This window comes from Pelecanus crispus, chromosome 1 (assembly GCF_030463565.1).
Source record: "Pelecanus crispus isolate bPelCri1 chromosome 1, bPelCri1.pri, whole genome shotgun sequence".
Taxonomy (NCBI): domain Eukaryota; kingdom Metazoa; phylum Chordata; class Aves; order Pelecaniformes; family Pelecanidae; genus Pelecanus; species Pelecanus crispus.
Window position 1 is genome coordinate 18,122,605 of NC_134643.1, and position 14,091 is coordinate 18,136,695.

Sequence of the window (14,091 nt, forward strand, 5' to 3'; positions counted from 1 at the left end):
TTCAATAAACCCTTGGTACTTTCTCTTCTCTTAGTCTGAAGCAGTAGGGAGATAGGATAGCCTCGCTACTTTTTTGTGCCAGTTTTTCTGGGAATTTATAGACTGTGAAGCTTAGTGGATTTTCATCTCTTTGATTAGAAGTATCAGCAAGTTGAAGAACATAGACTTATAAGCTAACTTTTTTTTTTGTTTCAAGTAACTTGTTAGGAGCTGACTTCCTAATCTTTCTTTGGAGTGCAAGTTGTTAGCTTGTGCCTATTCTGACTCGCTTTAAAAATAGCCATGAGAAAGAGGCCATAATAGTGTGGGAAGATGGTAAATCATCAACTACTGAAAAACAAACCATGCATCTGTTACACTGTGGAAAAAAATGCCTGTTAAAAAGTTAAGCTGCGGCATGTTTTTCGTCTAGTGGCAGGAAGGCCCTTGAAAGATGTTTAGAAGTAGTGATTAGAATACGTGTGTTTACTTTTATTGCAAGCTTTCTAAAGTACTCTTGTTTCTTGCAGAGACTCCAACCGTCATGTTAAGGTAAAGCAGAAAAGTGCAGTGCTGAACATGCTAAAGAAGTTGGACAAAATAAGATTCAGAGGTCACAAGAGAGATGAGTTCCTTGATTTAGCAGAGTCTCCAAATGCTTCAGACACTGAATGTGGAGATGAAATCCCAATGAAAATACCTCGAACGTCAACTCGAGACAATGAAGAGCTGAGAGACCCTGTAAGTACTTGATTTAAGTATCGTTATATTATGTTACATAGTTGTCAGGCAGAAAAATAACATAAATTAATAATTCTTTGTCCCTACATTTTGGATTGAACACTTGAAGATTTGTGGACTAGGAAGTAAGCTTCCAGTAATAGGTTTCTATTTTGTGGAAAGATCAAATTAATTTCTTAGTATTAGGGTTCCCTGTCCCTACTATTGATTTTGGATGTTGTGGGTTGACAGGTTTGTTAATCTTGGATGTGCTTCTCAATGCTATTTGGTTTTTATTTTGTTGAATTACTAACAAACAGATCTGAAGGAAAGACTTCTTTTCAGTCTGAGGAAGCTCAGATCTGCTCAAATGGCACTGACCAGGACTGTAGGGATAAGACTTCTGGTGACTTCATTGGAGTTAGAGGGCCACCTTATTCTTCACTCCAGGGTTGTATCCAGTAATGCTTCCATGCTGTAGAGCTGGTTTAAACCTACATAGGTGAGCAAGACTCTTCAGGTGCTAAAACTTTTTGGTGCTTGTAAGCAGAAGCAGTCAAACAGACCTGCCTTTTTAAAAGACACTGTTTCAGGAGAAGTTAAATTGTGGTTAAAAGAAAAAGAATCTTGCTTCCACTATTAAAAAATGGCTGTGGATCCTTGAGCTTGGAGTGCTACAATCTAAATTAGGATTTGTCCATTTATCTGTATTCTAGAATGTGACTTGGGAGTCAGAGTTTATACCACCCTATTTGGAAACTCACCGTACAGTTTTTATCCCCCAAATGTGGTCAGGCTGTTGTCTAAAAGCTCATTTCTAGAAGCACAGGGCTTGTTCACCACAAGTGTTAAACTAGAAGACTTCAAACTGTATATGCTTAAGCATCTCCTTTGCGGTTGGCAGCTTGTATCCTGTTCTGTAGCTATTAGGTTGTTTTACATTTAAGTGGGCTTGTATGGTATCACATATAGTCCTGCTTGTATGGAGCTCTTTTTGCCAGAATTTTTTTCCTATGATCATGGAACAAAGAGTGGTAATGACAGAGCATTTTTCAGTCACAAAAAGTCTGTTGTATGCAAATCCTCAAGCTCCTCAGACAAGGAAGGTCTGTTGAATGCCTTTCCTTTGCTCTTACTGTACAAAAGACATCTGTCATTTGTTAAGATGTATGTATTGCGTATACTGGGACTAATCTGTGCTGCTACCCTTCCAACATGGTGTATTCTGAGTTTTTTGTAGGTAAACACTGGCTTATTTTCATTAAACTTAAGGCATATTTATGTGTGGAGAGCAGGGAATACCCTTTGTATCTCATCAGAAGGATCTGGGTGGCAGAGCTAGAGGCTACAGAAACATTTGTCTTAAACCGTAGATACTATTTTCTGTATTTCTTTAGGAGGATAGTAGCTCCAGGATGGTATGGCTGAGGGAACAGCACATTAAACCTGCAGTTTTGGCTAGTTATAAAGCCTTACAGCTACACGTCTGCAGTGATGGTCTCTGTTGTCTCAAATTGTTGAGTTCTGTGTGCCAAGAAGGTAATTTGAAGAGAAACACTTTGCTTTCTGGCTGATCACATACTGTTAAGTAGGCTGTCGTGATCTAAGTCCTTGGGATACAGTTGAGTATAGTTCTTTAAAAAGAGGGAGAAAGAAGGGGAGAGAGGAAAGCAGCAACAGCATCAGACTTGTTGTTTGGTCCTGCTCCTGATGTTTGGGAGTTCCAAACCCAGTGCGATGCTGGAACAGCCTAAGAGCAGTAGCTGTGTTACGGATACAAGCAAAAGTAAACTTGTATGAGGAAAGAGTTCTGATGCATAAGGGATAAATTTCGGATGGGAAGTTTAGGGGATTAGCACTTGGCCCTCACAGACACCTGCCCACTAAGTGCTGCTGCCCATCCATAAAATGAAGGCAGAAGAAATAATCCCCTGTGCTGCAGAGGTGCTGGGAGCAAAGAAAGTAGTGCTTCTGTATTTAAGCCAATATTAAAATAGTGGCTGAGATTGTGTGAACAGGGCGATTCTGAGTTATGTGTCTGTTTCTTATTGAGATCACATGGTTGAACTGTGTCTGAATTGTTTTTAATTCCGTGACTAAAACTGAAATCTTAAATTGCGTATACAGGGTGGTTTTCTTCTATAGGCTCTGTAAGCAACTTGGTATTATACTTTTATTACACTGATCATGAGAAGACCGACTCTTGTTGGCGTCTTCCTGTCTAATACCTTTGGGGAACTGCTGAAAGCATACAAAAGTCAATGCAAGTCTTGTGTGTAAGTTGAAGTTAGGCTGCATGTCTTTTCAGATAGATGTGAGCTGTACTGTGCTTCCACTTCTGTTGCTTCACTGTTTCTATTAAAATCTGACTACAGAACTGATGGGCTTGAAAGAGCAAGATTGGTGGCTTGGCATAGGCATGCAAAATAGGGAGTCCTGGTCCCCTGTCTGCATCTTCAATACATCGATGTCTCTGACTCCACTGTCAACCATTCCCTTGACAAAGGCTTCATCTCTGCCCTCCTCTACTTCTTTGTGGATTTTGTTGTTTTTTGTTTTTACTCTGGTGTATTAATCATTACAGAGCCATTAAAGAAAGATTGCTGTCTCTTAGAACAGTACAGCACAGTCATATGAATGAAAGGCCCTTCTGTACTGTGCCTCAAGGGTACGTAGTGCACTTAGAAATGTGCATGTTAGATGCCTCTTCTTTATGTACATGTCTGAACTTGACAAGCGTATGCAAAAATTTGCCACAATTGGAAGCTTTGGAGTAAAAAGCGTTGTCATAAAAGCTTGTGAATGCAGAGCCCTGCAAAGAAGAGCATCCTCGGTTGTGTACCTGCAACAAGTGAAGTGAACATTCAGTTCCAGGCCACAGATACAGCAGTGGGAATTAGTCTGAACACTTCACACGTCTACTGAAGTAGTGTGTGCAAAATTTACACCCTGTGGAAGGACAGAAAGGATGGCCATATGAGGTCATCTTATATTTTTTATCTTAAAACTGTGAGCTTTACCTATTCAGTTCAATAATAAGCATCCTAACTCGTGTTTGGGTAAAGCACACAGCCAGCTCCTGGTAGGAGAGCCCTGAGGTTGGAAGGATTTGTTATTTTCCTTTGAATTCTCCTCAGTGATTTCTGAGATTTTTTTGTTCAAAAGGTGTCTTAATTTGAGCTAGTTTGGTCTCAACTTACAAGCTGGCTCTTTGCCTGTGTGGGTATTTTCCCCCTCTCATTTAAGTGCCCTGACTACCAGGTACATCTTGGATAGCAGGCACTTTCTTAGGTCTCTGTGGGTGCTTGGACACTGTGATCAGATCATTGCCAAGACAGATGTGTTGGTTAACAAAGTAACTCTTTGCTAAGCATCTCTTTCAGTTCCTGAATGGCTTGCCAGATTTCTTCCTCCCTTCCCTCTTTACCATAGGTGGCTGGCTGGTTTTTTTAAAGCAAGGACATTCAGCGCTGCATGCAGCACTCTTATTTCTACATGGTTTTGTAAAAACACAACAATCACGAAGTAGGAAGAGGGGGTAGCCTGGTCCATTCCTATTTCCTAATAGTGAACAAATTAACATTTGTCATCTTGTGACATTGGAAATTCAGGTAATCTTGCTTGCTCAGTAGTTAGTCCCGTTTATTTAGGGACATCATGGTTTCCTATTCTGTAGATGCAACGTGGGTTCCTTCCTGCTAGATCACAATTCTGCACCTAAAAGAGCTTTAAAACATTGCTCCGGCAACGTGATTTGCTAAGATGCAAATGTTCAGGGATGGGGACTGTGCCCTGAAAATCACGGATCACCCTTGTATTCGCCAGTTCTGGCTTGATTTGCTTCATTTTAACTTATGTCTCGTTGTTTTGTTCTATAGGTGAATTTATGTACTCTTAATGTGACAAATGTCCTGTTTTTATAGAAGGGAGAAAATGTTCAGTACTATGTAGAGGTATATGAATGAATTCAGTGCAGAGGAGGATCATGTCCTCTCCAGTAGAGGTGGGGAGAGAACAAATTTGTGTTTAAACCCATGGAGGTTCTGCACTAACCTGACAGTAAGTGTTGCAAATCGAAGTGCTCTCATACCTGGCATATTGTACTGAGTCTAATCTAGTTATGCAAGTTCCCAAACAGTGTGGTAGGATTAAATCTGAGTTATTGTGGTTCAGAAAACATTAATTTAATTGCTGTTCCAGTACAGTTTGGCTTTTTCTGAAACATGTCAATTAAAACCTTAAACACTTCTGTATCAGTCACCTCATTTACAATGATTGGAAGGTATGAAGCATGGTGCAAACTCTACAATTAAGATAATAAAGTCTCTAAACCTGGCTAGCACTAGATTTATGTAAAATATAACTGTGTTTCAGGAGCTTGCTAATATGGGTATGCTTCCCAGAATTGCTGCTAAGGATTCATGCAGATGCTTTTGTTCTTCAGCAGTGTTGCTGGGTTTTCCCTTTCCTTACAGCAGATAAATGCAGCAGCCACGGGGAACCCTTTCGTAATTTGAAATAAGAAAATGCACATGAAGTGTCAGTTGAGAAACTTGGGAGACTATGACCTCTCTAGACAAGCTCTGTAGTTTGTTGTATTACTGAAGAATCATAGAATAGTTTGGGTTGGAAGGGACCTTTAAAGGTCATCTAGTCCAACACCCATGCAATGAGCAAGGACAGCTTTAACCAGATCAGGTTGCTCAGAGTCCCCTTCAACCTGACCTTGAATGTTTCCAGTGATGGGGCATCTACAGCCTCTCTGGGCAACCTGTTCCAGTGTTTCACCAGTCTCATCGTAAAAAATTGATTCGTTATATCTAGTCTGAATCTGTGCTCCTTTAGTTTAAAACCATTACTCCTTGTCCTATTGCTACAGGCCCTACCTGACTTCTTTTTTCCCCACCACTTTGCTGCTCAAATGAAGGCAAATTAAAATTTTGTATTTTAAACTACCTCTTCCCTCTGTTGCGTCCCAGCCACTGCTGGGCCCTGATGAATGACTTGGGCGGGTGGTTATGACCCTGGGCTTGGCATGCCATGTCCTCACTGCTCCCCATACTCTGTGTTTGAGAGCTGCTCCTCTCTAAGTTAATTACAAACTTGGAAATGAGACCAGCATTTTGTTAGATATTCCTAGAGAAAAATTATCCACGTGTGATGTTGTGCAAGTAAAATAAAAGGAGGGGGTTGGCCGGTTACGTTTCTGTGTGATGCTGCAGATGGAGAGGACAGATCTGCATCTGCTCGGTTAAGAAGTGACTTAGACCTTTTCCATGGCTGTACAGTGAAGGTGGTGTCAGTGCTTAGTGCACAAAACAAAATCCCAGGGCTTGGAGGACAAAGGGGGTTTGGGGAGGAGAAGGGAGGGAAGGCAGAGAGCTGTCAGGTTGGGAGGTGCTGTTATGAAAAGCCTGAACTGCAGATGGCTTGAAAAACACATTTGTGGGTAGATGCGGTTTTTCAGATCCGGAGCTGGATGTGGCTTGGAGCAGCAACTCTGAACTCTGCTGGTGGGTTAGAGGCAATCTGTCGTCATCAGAAATCTTCCTTTAACCTCTCTGGCTCTGATTGTCTGCGCTCGACTCTGGCATTTTGCTGGCTTCCTAGGCACCACTAAGCCTTGTGTGCTGTCTTCACTAAGTAATAGTGATTGCCAACATTTTAAGAGGGCTCCTGTATCAAATACTGTCAAAGCTAGAGAGGCAGAAGGAAAAGCAGAAATCTTTGGAAGCCTTCAAGGCTTTTACTGTGAGTCAGAAGCAAGAAAGGGCGACTGTAGTTCAGTTGAAAGTGTAGTTAATCCAGCCCAAGTCCCAGCACTAGCCTGCAGAGGCAGCAGAAGAAAGAAACACTACCCAGATAACGCTGGAATTAATACAAGATAATTTTTTTGTTAACTTGTGAGTTGAGTCAGTTATGCTAACTTCAGACAGAGGTACTTCTTGAATTCAGAGGCAGGCAGTTGAGCTCCAGCAAATGTACAGATCTTATTTCTTGTTTTTAGTCCGTTAACATCTCTTGACACAATGAGGTGTGTTTGGTTTGAGGAAAAATCTTCTGGGACAAAAGAAGCATCTGGTTAAATGTCTCCCATATCGCTGCCCTGGACATGCTCAGTTTTCTGAATGCTCCTAACTTGTATTCATTAGTACCTTATGGTGTCGCTAATTTTGGAAATTGCATGCTTTGTTTTCCACCAAACTTGTATCACTGTATCTTACTACTCTGGTTAAACCATTTTATTATTATATGATAATTGCATGATCTTGCTCCTAGTAATCTTAGCAAGCAGCCTTATGTTTTAGCTTAGTGGATATTTTTTTCCTTTTTTCTCTAACTTAGAAGGTCATTGTAACCTTTTGGGGTTAGTTTAATTACGTGTACCTGCTGATTTTTAACCCATTAACCGATGTCAGACTTCTTCTGTCCAATGCGTTAGCAGATACACACATTTGGAAACTTTCAGAAAGAGTTCTGTTCACCCATGTCACTCACTCCCCAGTCCTAAGCATCTTTTGCTTTTTCCTGCTTCCTAAGAGGCATAGTCAAGTTATCCTGGGCTTTGATTAGTGACTTAATGTCTCTGAAGAAGCAAAAGTGGAGCTCGTTCTCTAGATGGATTTCTGAAATGTAGCTCATCTCTTGGTGAAATACCTCCCCGGGTGCAGGTGGAGATCTGCTCCCCCGTGGAGCTCCATGGGTGCAGGGGCACAGCTGCCTCACCAGGGGCTGCACCAGGGGCTGCAGGGGAATCTCTGCTCCGGTGCCTGGAGCACCTCCTGCCCTCCTTCTTCACTGACCTTGGTGTCTGCAGGGCTGTTCCTCTCACATGTTCTCACTCCTCTCTCCGGCTGCAGTTGCTGTTCTGCAGCAGCTTTTTGCCCTTCCTAAATATGTTATCCCAGAGGCGCTACCACCGTTGCTGATGGGCTTCGCCTTGGCCAGCGGCGGGTCCATCTTGGAGCCGGCTGGCATTGGTTTTATGGGACATGGGAGAAGCTTCTAGCAGCTTCTCACAGAAGCCACCCCTGTAGCCCTCCTGCTACCAAAACCTTGCCACACAAACCCAATACATGCGCAGAGCCTGGGTGCATTCCTGATGAGTGCAGCATCTTGCTCTTTGACCTGTACGTGATTTTACTTATTTATCTATTTATTTATTTTTAAGTAGTGGCACTGTTTCTTTAGACGGCTCCATATGAACTTCTGCATGCTAGGAGCAGAGATTGTCCGTTTGTACCAGATGTGGATATACAATATAGAAAGTCTTGGGCAGCAATCTGGATTTTAATAATGCTTTCCTTTTGCCTGTCTGCAGAGGGTGTTGTAAGGGTGCTGCTGTTTGACTTCAGCCAGATCTTCCTCCTTGGGGCTCTCCAAGTGTCTGGCAAGTGATAACACGAAATCTTCCAATGTCAATAAATGCGACCTAGCTCTATAGATAAGAAATCAACACAGAGACAAATTGCCATCCTGTGCTCATCTGAAAACAGACAGCTGTTACTATTCAGCAGCGGCTGGAGGGGTTGCAAATGGCTTGTCTTACTGCACCTCTCTGGCGAACGTGTGAACGGGAAATCTGGAGCGCAAGGAGGAGGACGCTGTGCTGCAGCTCCCCGTGTGAGGACTGCTCTGGGGTCTGTCCATCTCTGCTATGGCATGGTTCATGCTGGCTCCAAAATGGGAAGCAGTGCAGGGCTGCTGCTGAGCTAATAGCTTCTGCTCCTCACCGGGGCTGGCAGCGTTGGCAGAGTGCTGTGTGGGTGTGACTGCTGCTTTCAGGACTGGAAATAGCATCTCTGCCTGGCACTGTATTGAGCAAGCCCAGGTGGGGAGTTGGTACCAGGTAAATGCCATGCGGTAAATGCCTACAGAGTGCTAATTTGCCTGTGTAGACAAATTCTGAGGCTTAAACTCAGCATCTGTTCGGCTCAAGCAAGAAAACAGATGTTTAATAGGTATCTCCACACTGTTTTATTTTAAAAGTACAAATCATTCCCCAAAGCGAAAGTACTTTGCTGCCAGTGAACTTTCAGTACATCTTTCCTAAACCGTAGAAAATGTCTTTTAACTAACTTTCTTGTAAACTAGTTGAATTTATAAATATATGTAATTTAAGCTGTCATGGTTAAATGTATGCAAGCTGACTTTTGAAAGCAATACAGCTCCTGTATGTTTTCAGAGCTCAAACAAGGGGTAGGGGAATGGTTAGGATAGGTAAATAAATCCCTTCTTGTCCTGCGAGCACGTCTTAGATGTAGGCTTCTGTAATCTTATCACTTCAGTTTTGAGTAAAAGCTGTTGGAGAAGCTCCTATAATTCTCATTGACAGACTTTTTGTACCTGGTGGGGACTGCACACAGTGCCTGAACAACCATTACCTGGGAGATGCCCTTCACCCACCATTTATCTTGCTTCCTGAAAATGTCCACTTTGTGGGAGAAGGACAGCATCTCCTGCCTTCTGCTGTGTGGGCTTGGGGTTTTTCTGTGCTCCCTTCATGGACACGGCAGTCGTCACTGCTCTTCTTAACTAATCAAGTCACGCTTTAATTCTTGTGTTCTTCAGTATTTCTAGTGCCAAGTTGGTTCAAGGGGTGCTGGTAAATCAGTCGAGACGCATAATCTGCTGACTCCCCCCTCTCCTGGCCTGCCAGGATGAACTTCTGGGCACCAACCACATCCTTCAGCAGTAACTGGGCCGTACTGGAGGTGGAGGAGCAGCGGTCCCCTGCACTGATCTTCCCTTGCAGAGAGACCATGCTCAGAATTACACATCCATAAATGGATATTAAAATATACAATATATGTTTTCTAATACCTCGGTGAATATCTGGAAAAGTATTACTTTTGCTAGCTTCACAATTTTATATGTAAAGTATGTTGCATTGACCATTCATTGAATGGGAGGAGGAGAGGGATGGTGTAAATATGCCTTTTAAAATAACAGAAAAAAGGCTAAATGATGATGCAGGAGAACTGGTAAGGGGGATAAAAAAAAAAAAAAATCTTTGTTTTCTGTAACTCCCTCAGGTCTGCAGAAGTGCTTTTTGTAAACACACATGGGAGAGATGCTGTGCATTTGATTAGCTTTCACTCATTTTGGTAGTTTAATGCTGAATAAGAGGTATGTAGACTTGTTGATGCTTGCATGTTTCTTTCGTGGCTGTTTCTTTACTGCCCGTGCAGTAAGTTGATGTATTTAAATGACAAAAAAAAGGTGCCTCTGAGCTGTCAGTGTGTTCTGGCTTTCTTATAGGCTGGTCCAGGGACCATCGTCATGGCTTCAGGAGTCCAGGATTTTAACAGAACGGAATCTGACAGACTGAATGAGATCAAAGGTCACCTGGAAATAGCCTTACTGGAAAAACACTTTTTACGTAAGTATAAAATTAATGCTTTGTGGAAAGGAATGGCTTAAGCCTGCTGAAATAAGGCTTCTCTAAACTATAGAAGTTGGCATCAGAATTCTGAGCTGGGCTGATGCACGGATAACATGTGGGCTGATGCGTGGATAGCACGTGGGCTGACACTTCTCTAGGAGGAACTTAAAAACATTCCCAAGGTTTCTAGGTCACTTGGATATTTTTTTCCTCATTGCATTCCTCAGAAAATACACTACATGACAAAAGCTGCTTAGTTGAAGTCTTGGTGTTGACATCTTCAGGTTATCTTAGAACTAACTCAGCCTTAATGTGGTTGCAATAGGTGTTTTTTGTCTAGTAGTAATTGTAAGAAGGAAGAGATTTCTGAAGGGGCAACCAATGCATTTCCTTGGCAGCTGTTTCAAGAAGTAGTATGTCGTAAAACACATATCTCTTAACGGTATATGAATTACTGGTAAGTGATGTAAGAAATACAGATGAGAGTATCTGTAGATTTCAAGTGTTACTTGTTTGGTTTTATGTGTGTGTGTGTATATATGAGACAAAATCGTCATTCATGGCTAGAGGCACCCGTAAGACTTCGGGGATTTTTATCTCAGCAGATCTGAACTGCTGACTTGTAAGACAGGATAGTTAAAACCAAAAAAATGGGAGACAAGCATTCCTTTAACTTGATAGAAGTAGAGATCTCTGTAATAAATCAATGAGAATTCTTGCTCAGTTGCTTCCCAAAATGGTCATTTTAATGGATTATTTTTGAACTTCAGAACATGAGGGTTGTGTTTGTGTGTTTGAAGCTTGTCAGATATTTTCTAAGGGGTAGAAATAACAAGGCTATAGATTCTATTCAATTTCTGGATTATAATCTTAACAACAAAACTTGTATTTTATCTTCAGCATATTCTCAAGGATTTGGAATTAATTTTCTGTGACTTTTTTATCATTTGGCAAGATTTCTTTGATATTTTTTTTTCCTTGTGAATGAGAGGGAGGCATGATAAAGGAGACTGGGCAAGAATTTATAGTGAGCTGCTATCAGCCTCCGCTGGTATCTGGAAGAGGTATCATGATTGGAATATCAAGCAAAAACTGAAAGCTCTGTTTGACTTGCCTTGTTGGTTTCAGTGATTTATTTGAATTCTTATTTAACTGTGCAGTATGGAATTACCATGTACTCCTTCCAGCCCCAAAGACACATTGCTTAAGCTCCTGTTACCAGACTGTTTTTTAAACTAGACAGGACATTCGTGATTTCCTGATGTAATCCGATGTGTAACAGAAACAGGACTTCCCAGAACTCATTTCTGTTGTGAACTAGGACATGCTTTTTTCTATAAAACCATGGTATGGTTCCCAAACATTTCCATGGCTGGTGAATCTATTTTCAGTCCGTAGTATGTGGTTACACACAGGGCACACATTTTGTGAATATGTGTGAATATTTTTACTCTGCAGGTTCTTGCTGTTGTTTGAAAACCATCTGATCAACTGTGTTACTACTTTTAGCTGAATCTTTTTCTTTGCACAGACCTTTGTAGCAAACTCCAAGGTAAAGGGTAATGAAGCTCACCCTTTCACGGAAACTTTGAGCAGATGGTTGGAGGTTCAGGCCAACAGGGCAGTTCAGATGAGTGGCGTGGGTCAGTCCTGGGTGGCTCCAGCCCCTGCAGCTAGGTTAAGGGTTCTTCACCAAAGCCTGAGGTTTGATGTAGGTGCAATTATAGTGTTGTTCTGGCAGGTTGGTTGTAAGTCTGTATGTAAAAACAAAAGAAAGAATGATAAAGTGGTAGAGAAATAAGCTCAGTAAACCTTATCCCTTATTCCTCTACACCCCATTCAAAATTTTGGGCTGAAATACGTAACTCTGTCGGTTGGAGTGAAGTAGAAGCTCACTTTTTGGATATGGTTCCTGTATTCTTCTATTTTCTTCCTCCTGCTCTTTGAGGGGTTTTTTTTGTGGTTTTTTTTAATACTAGAAACGCTTCGTTATTTTTTTTTTCCTTCCCAAAAGTGAGCTGATGGTAAGCAAAAACAAAAATTGAAATGTGCAGTTTGTTTACTTTAATTTGCCCTCGGAAGAAAGCCTGATGATTACTTTTTTTTTTTAAAATCCTATTGCTGCAATAGGTGTTTTTTAAGAAGGCTAGTCACTCAGCTGTATTTGCATAATATTTTTAATTATGGCATTCCTTAAGGACACCTTGCTATAATTTTATTATTACATAAACCGTTTGCCACTTCCTCTTACTCTGTTTCCTCCAGCTAGGTGTGCAAAAATCAAAGCAACTGTTAGCATGTGGGGGAAATATTTAAAGTTCCATGGATTTGCTTTTTAATGTGTTGGTTTTCTAATTGCTGTCAGCCTGATCCTGTAACTTTATGTCTTCTATACCTCTTATTTCTATAGGTGTGTTATTAGCCAGGAGGTTTAAAGAGGAGAGATTTCCTCCCAGCTGTATGCTGTGTATAGTGTACAGATATACAACACAGCTACAAGTCAGTGTGGGTTTGTAGTTGCAAGTACGTGGCTAAAGGAATAGCAAACTGGTAGTCTTCTCTAAACTCCATTCAGCCATTAGTAGGCAGAAGTAAAATGTGCAGTTTGGCTCAGTGTTTTCAGTGAAACGCATCCCAAACCTAAGTGTAGCCTCTGCAAGCTGCAGAGGAAATCTGGAGCAAGTAGTTACTGGAGACAAACAATTGTCAGTAAAGGGAGAATATCTTCATCTAAGTTGCCAAATGAATCTACTCCCTAGCAAGAGATAATCTAAACATCCAGAGAGGTGAAGATGGAGAGGAATTGCTTAGCATGTTGCATAGCTGTAAAGGCAAATAAAATGTGACTGGAAATGCGAGGGGTTTAAGCTGCAGACCGTCAGGATGATGAGGCACGCGGAGGAAGGGATCTTGGATAACAACGTCTTAAGCAAGGGAGGGATCAGCTGACTTCCAGCCAAAAGGGCTAAAGTTGCTTTTCCTGTCTGTGCGGGAATGGCCTTAATCCCTGTAATCTAATGGCTCCTTCTGAGCCATAGTACAGGAATGCTGAAAACATTCAGTGCATGTTGGGTCTGGCGAGACAGCAATATTGGGGTGGGTTCCTGCAGAACAAGGCTTGAACACCTGCTGAATGGAAAGAGCAAAGTGCTCAGTCTGCTGGACCTCCAAGTGCACATGGATGGATAAAGTTTTGTCTTGGAGCTGTCGCCATCAGAATCATCCATTGCTAAAGGACTTTGTGTATTACTATACCTTGTTTTTAATGCATGTGAACACTGCCTTGGTTCAGGGTTTGGAAGGCAACTACTGCACTGGGGCAGCTAAATTAATGTGCCAAGGTTAGTAGTGGTTTAGTGCTTCCATTTCAAAACGTAGTTGTATCTAAACAAGGAATAAAAACTTGCTTGCTGTTCTTGCATTTGAAAGAGAAAATGACAGGCGGTATCTTTTTGGGTTTGCACCTCATTGAGGTATACGTTCTGCTTTTCTTCCCATCGCTGTTTTGTGCCTGCTTATGGAGGGCAGTTTTGCAGATATCAGCATTCTGGTCCCAGTACTACAAGGTGCTTTGTAAGCACGTGTGCATCCTGTGGTTTAAATGAATTATTAGCTAATTCTCATTCAAGGATGTTCAAGCCTTTTGCAATGCTAATTTTAGCAGCTCAGGGAAGAGGAGTTGGTGGTAGCAGCAGCTAAGAGTAAAGAAACCAGGTAGCTGTTAGAGAGGAGAGTTAGTCATGAACTAGTAAATCGAAGAAACACCACATGAGGATGAAGAGCTTTAGGAAGAAATAAAGTCCACTCCCACAAGGATTTTGCATTCCGTTCTGTACAGCAGGGTGTGGCAGGAGTCTCTAGGGGCTAACAAAACCGCTGGTTTTGGTTATGATTTAAATACCAGCATTACAAAAGAAGTCACGATTACGCTGCTTTCCCATTGAAATTTCTGCTCCCCCACACTCTTCATTCTCATGTGCCTTTTTAAACCATGTATGTGACTGACT

The 14,091-nt window shown here is 41.7% G+C and overlaps 1 protein-coding gene across 1 annotated transcript in view; it reads left to right on the forward strand.

The window, feature by feature from the left end:
• Positions 1–519: 519 nt before the first annotated feature.
• The window catches only part of GRAMD4 (GRAM domain containing 4), a 56,918-nt gene continuing 43,346 nt past the window's right edge, over positions 520–14,091 (forward strand). The window contains exons 1-2 of the mRNA XM_075723063.1: positions 520–720; positions 9,961–10,081. Of these exons, the coding sequence (XP_075579178.1) occupies positions 559–720; positions 9,961–10,081 (283 nt within the window). The 5' untranslated portion in view covers positions 520–558. The remainder of the gene's footprint in view (positions 721–9,960; positions 10,082–14,091) is intronic.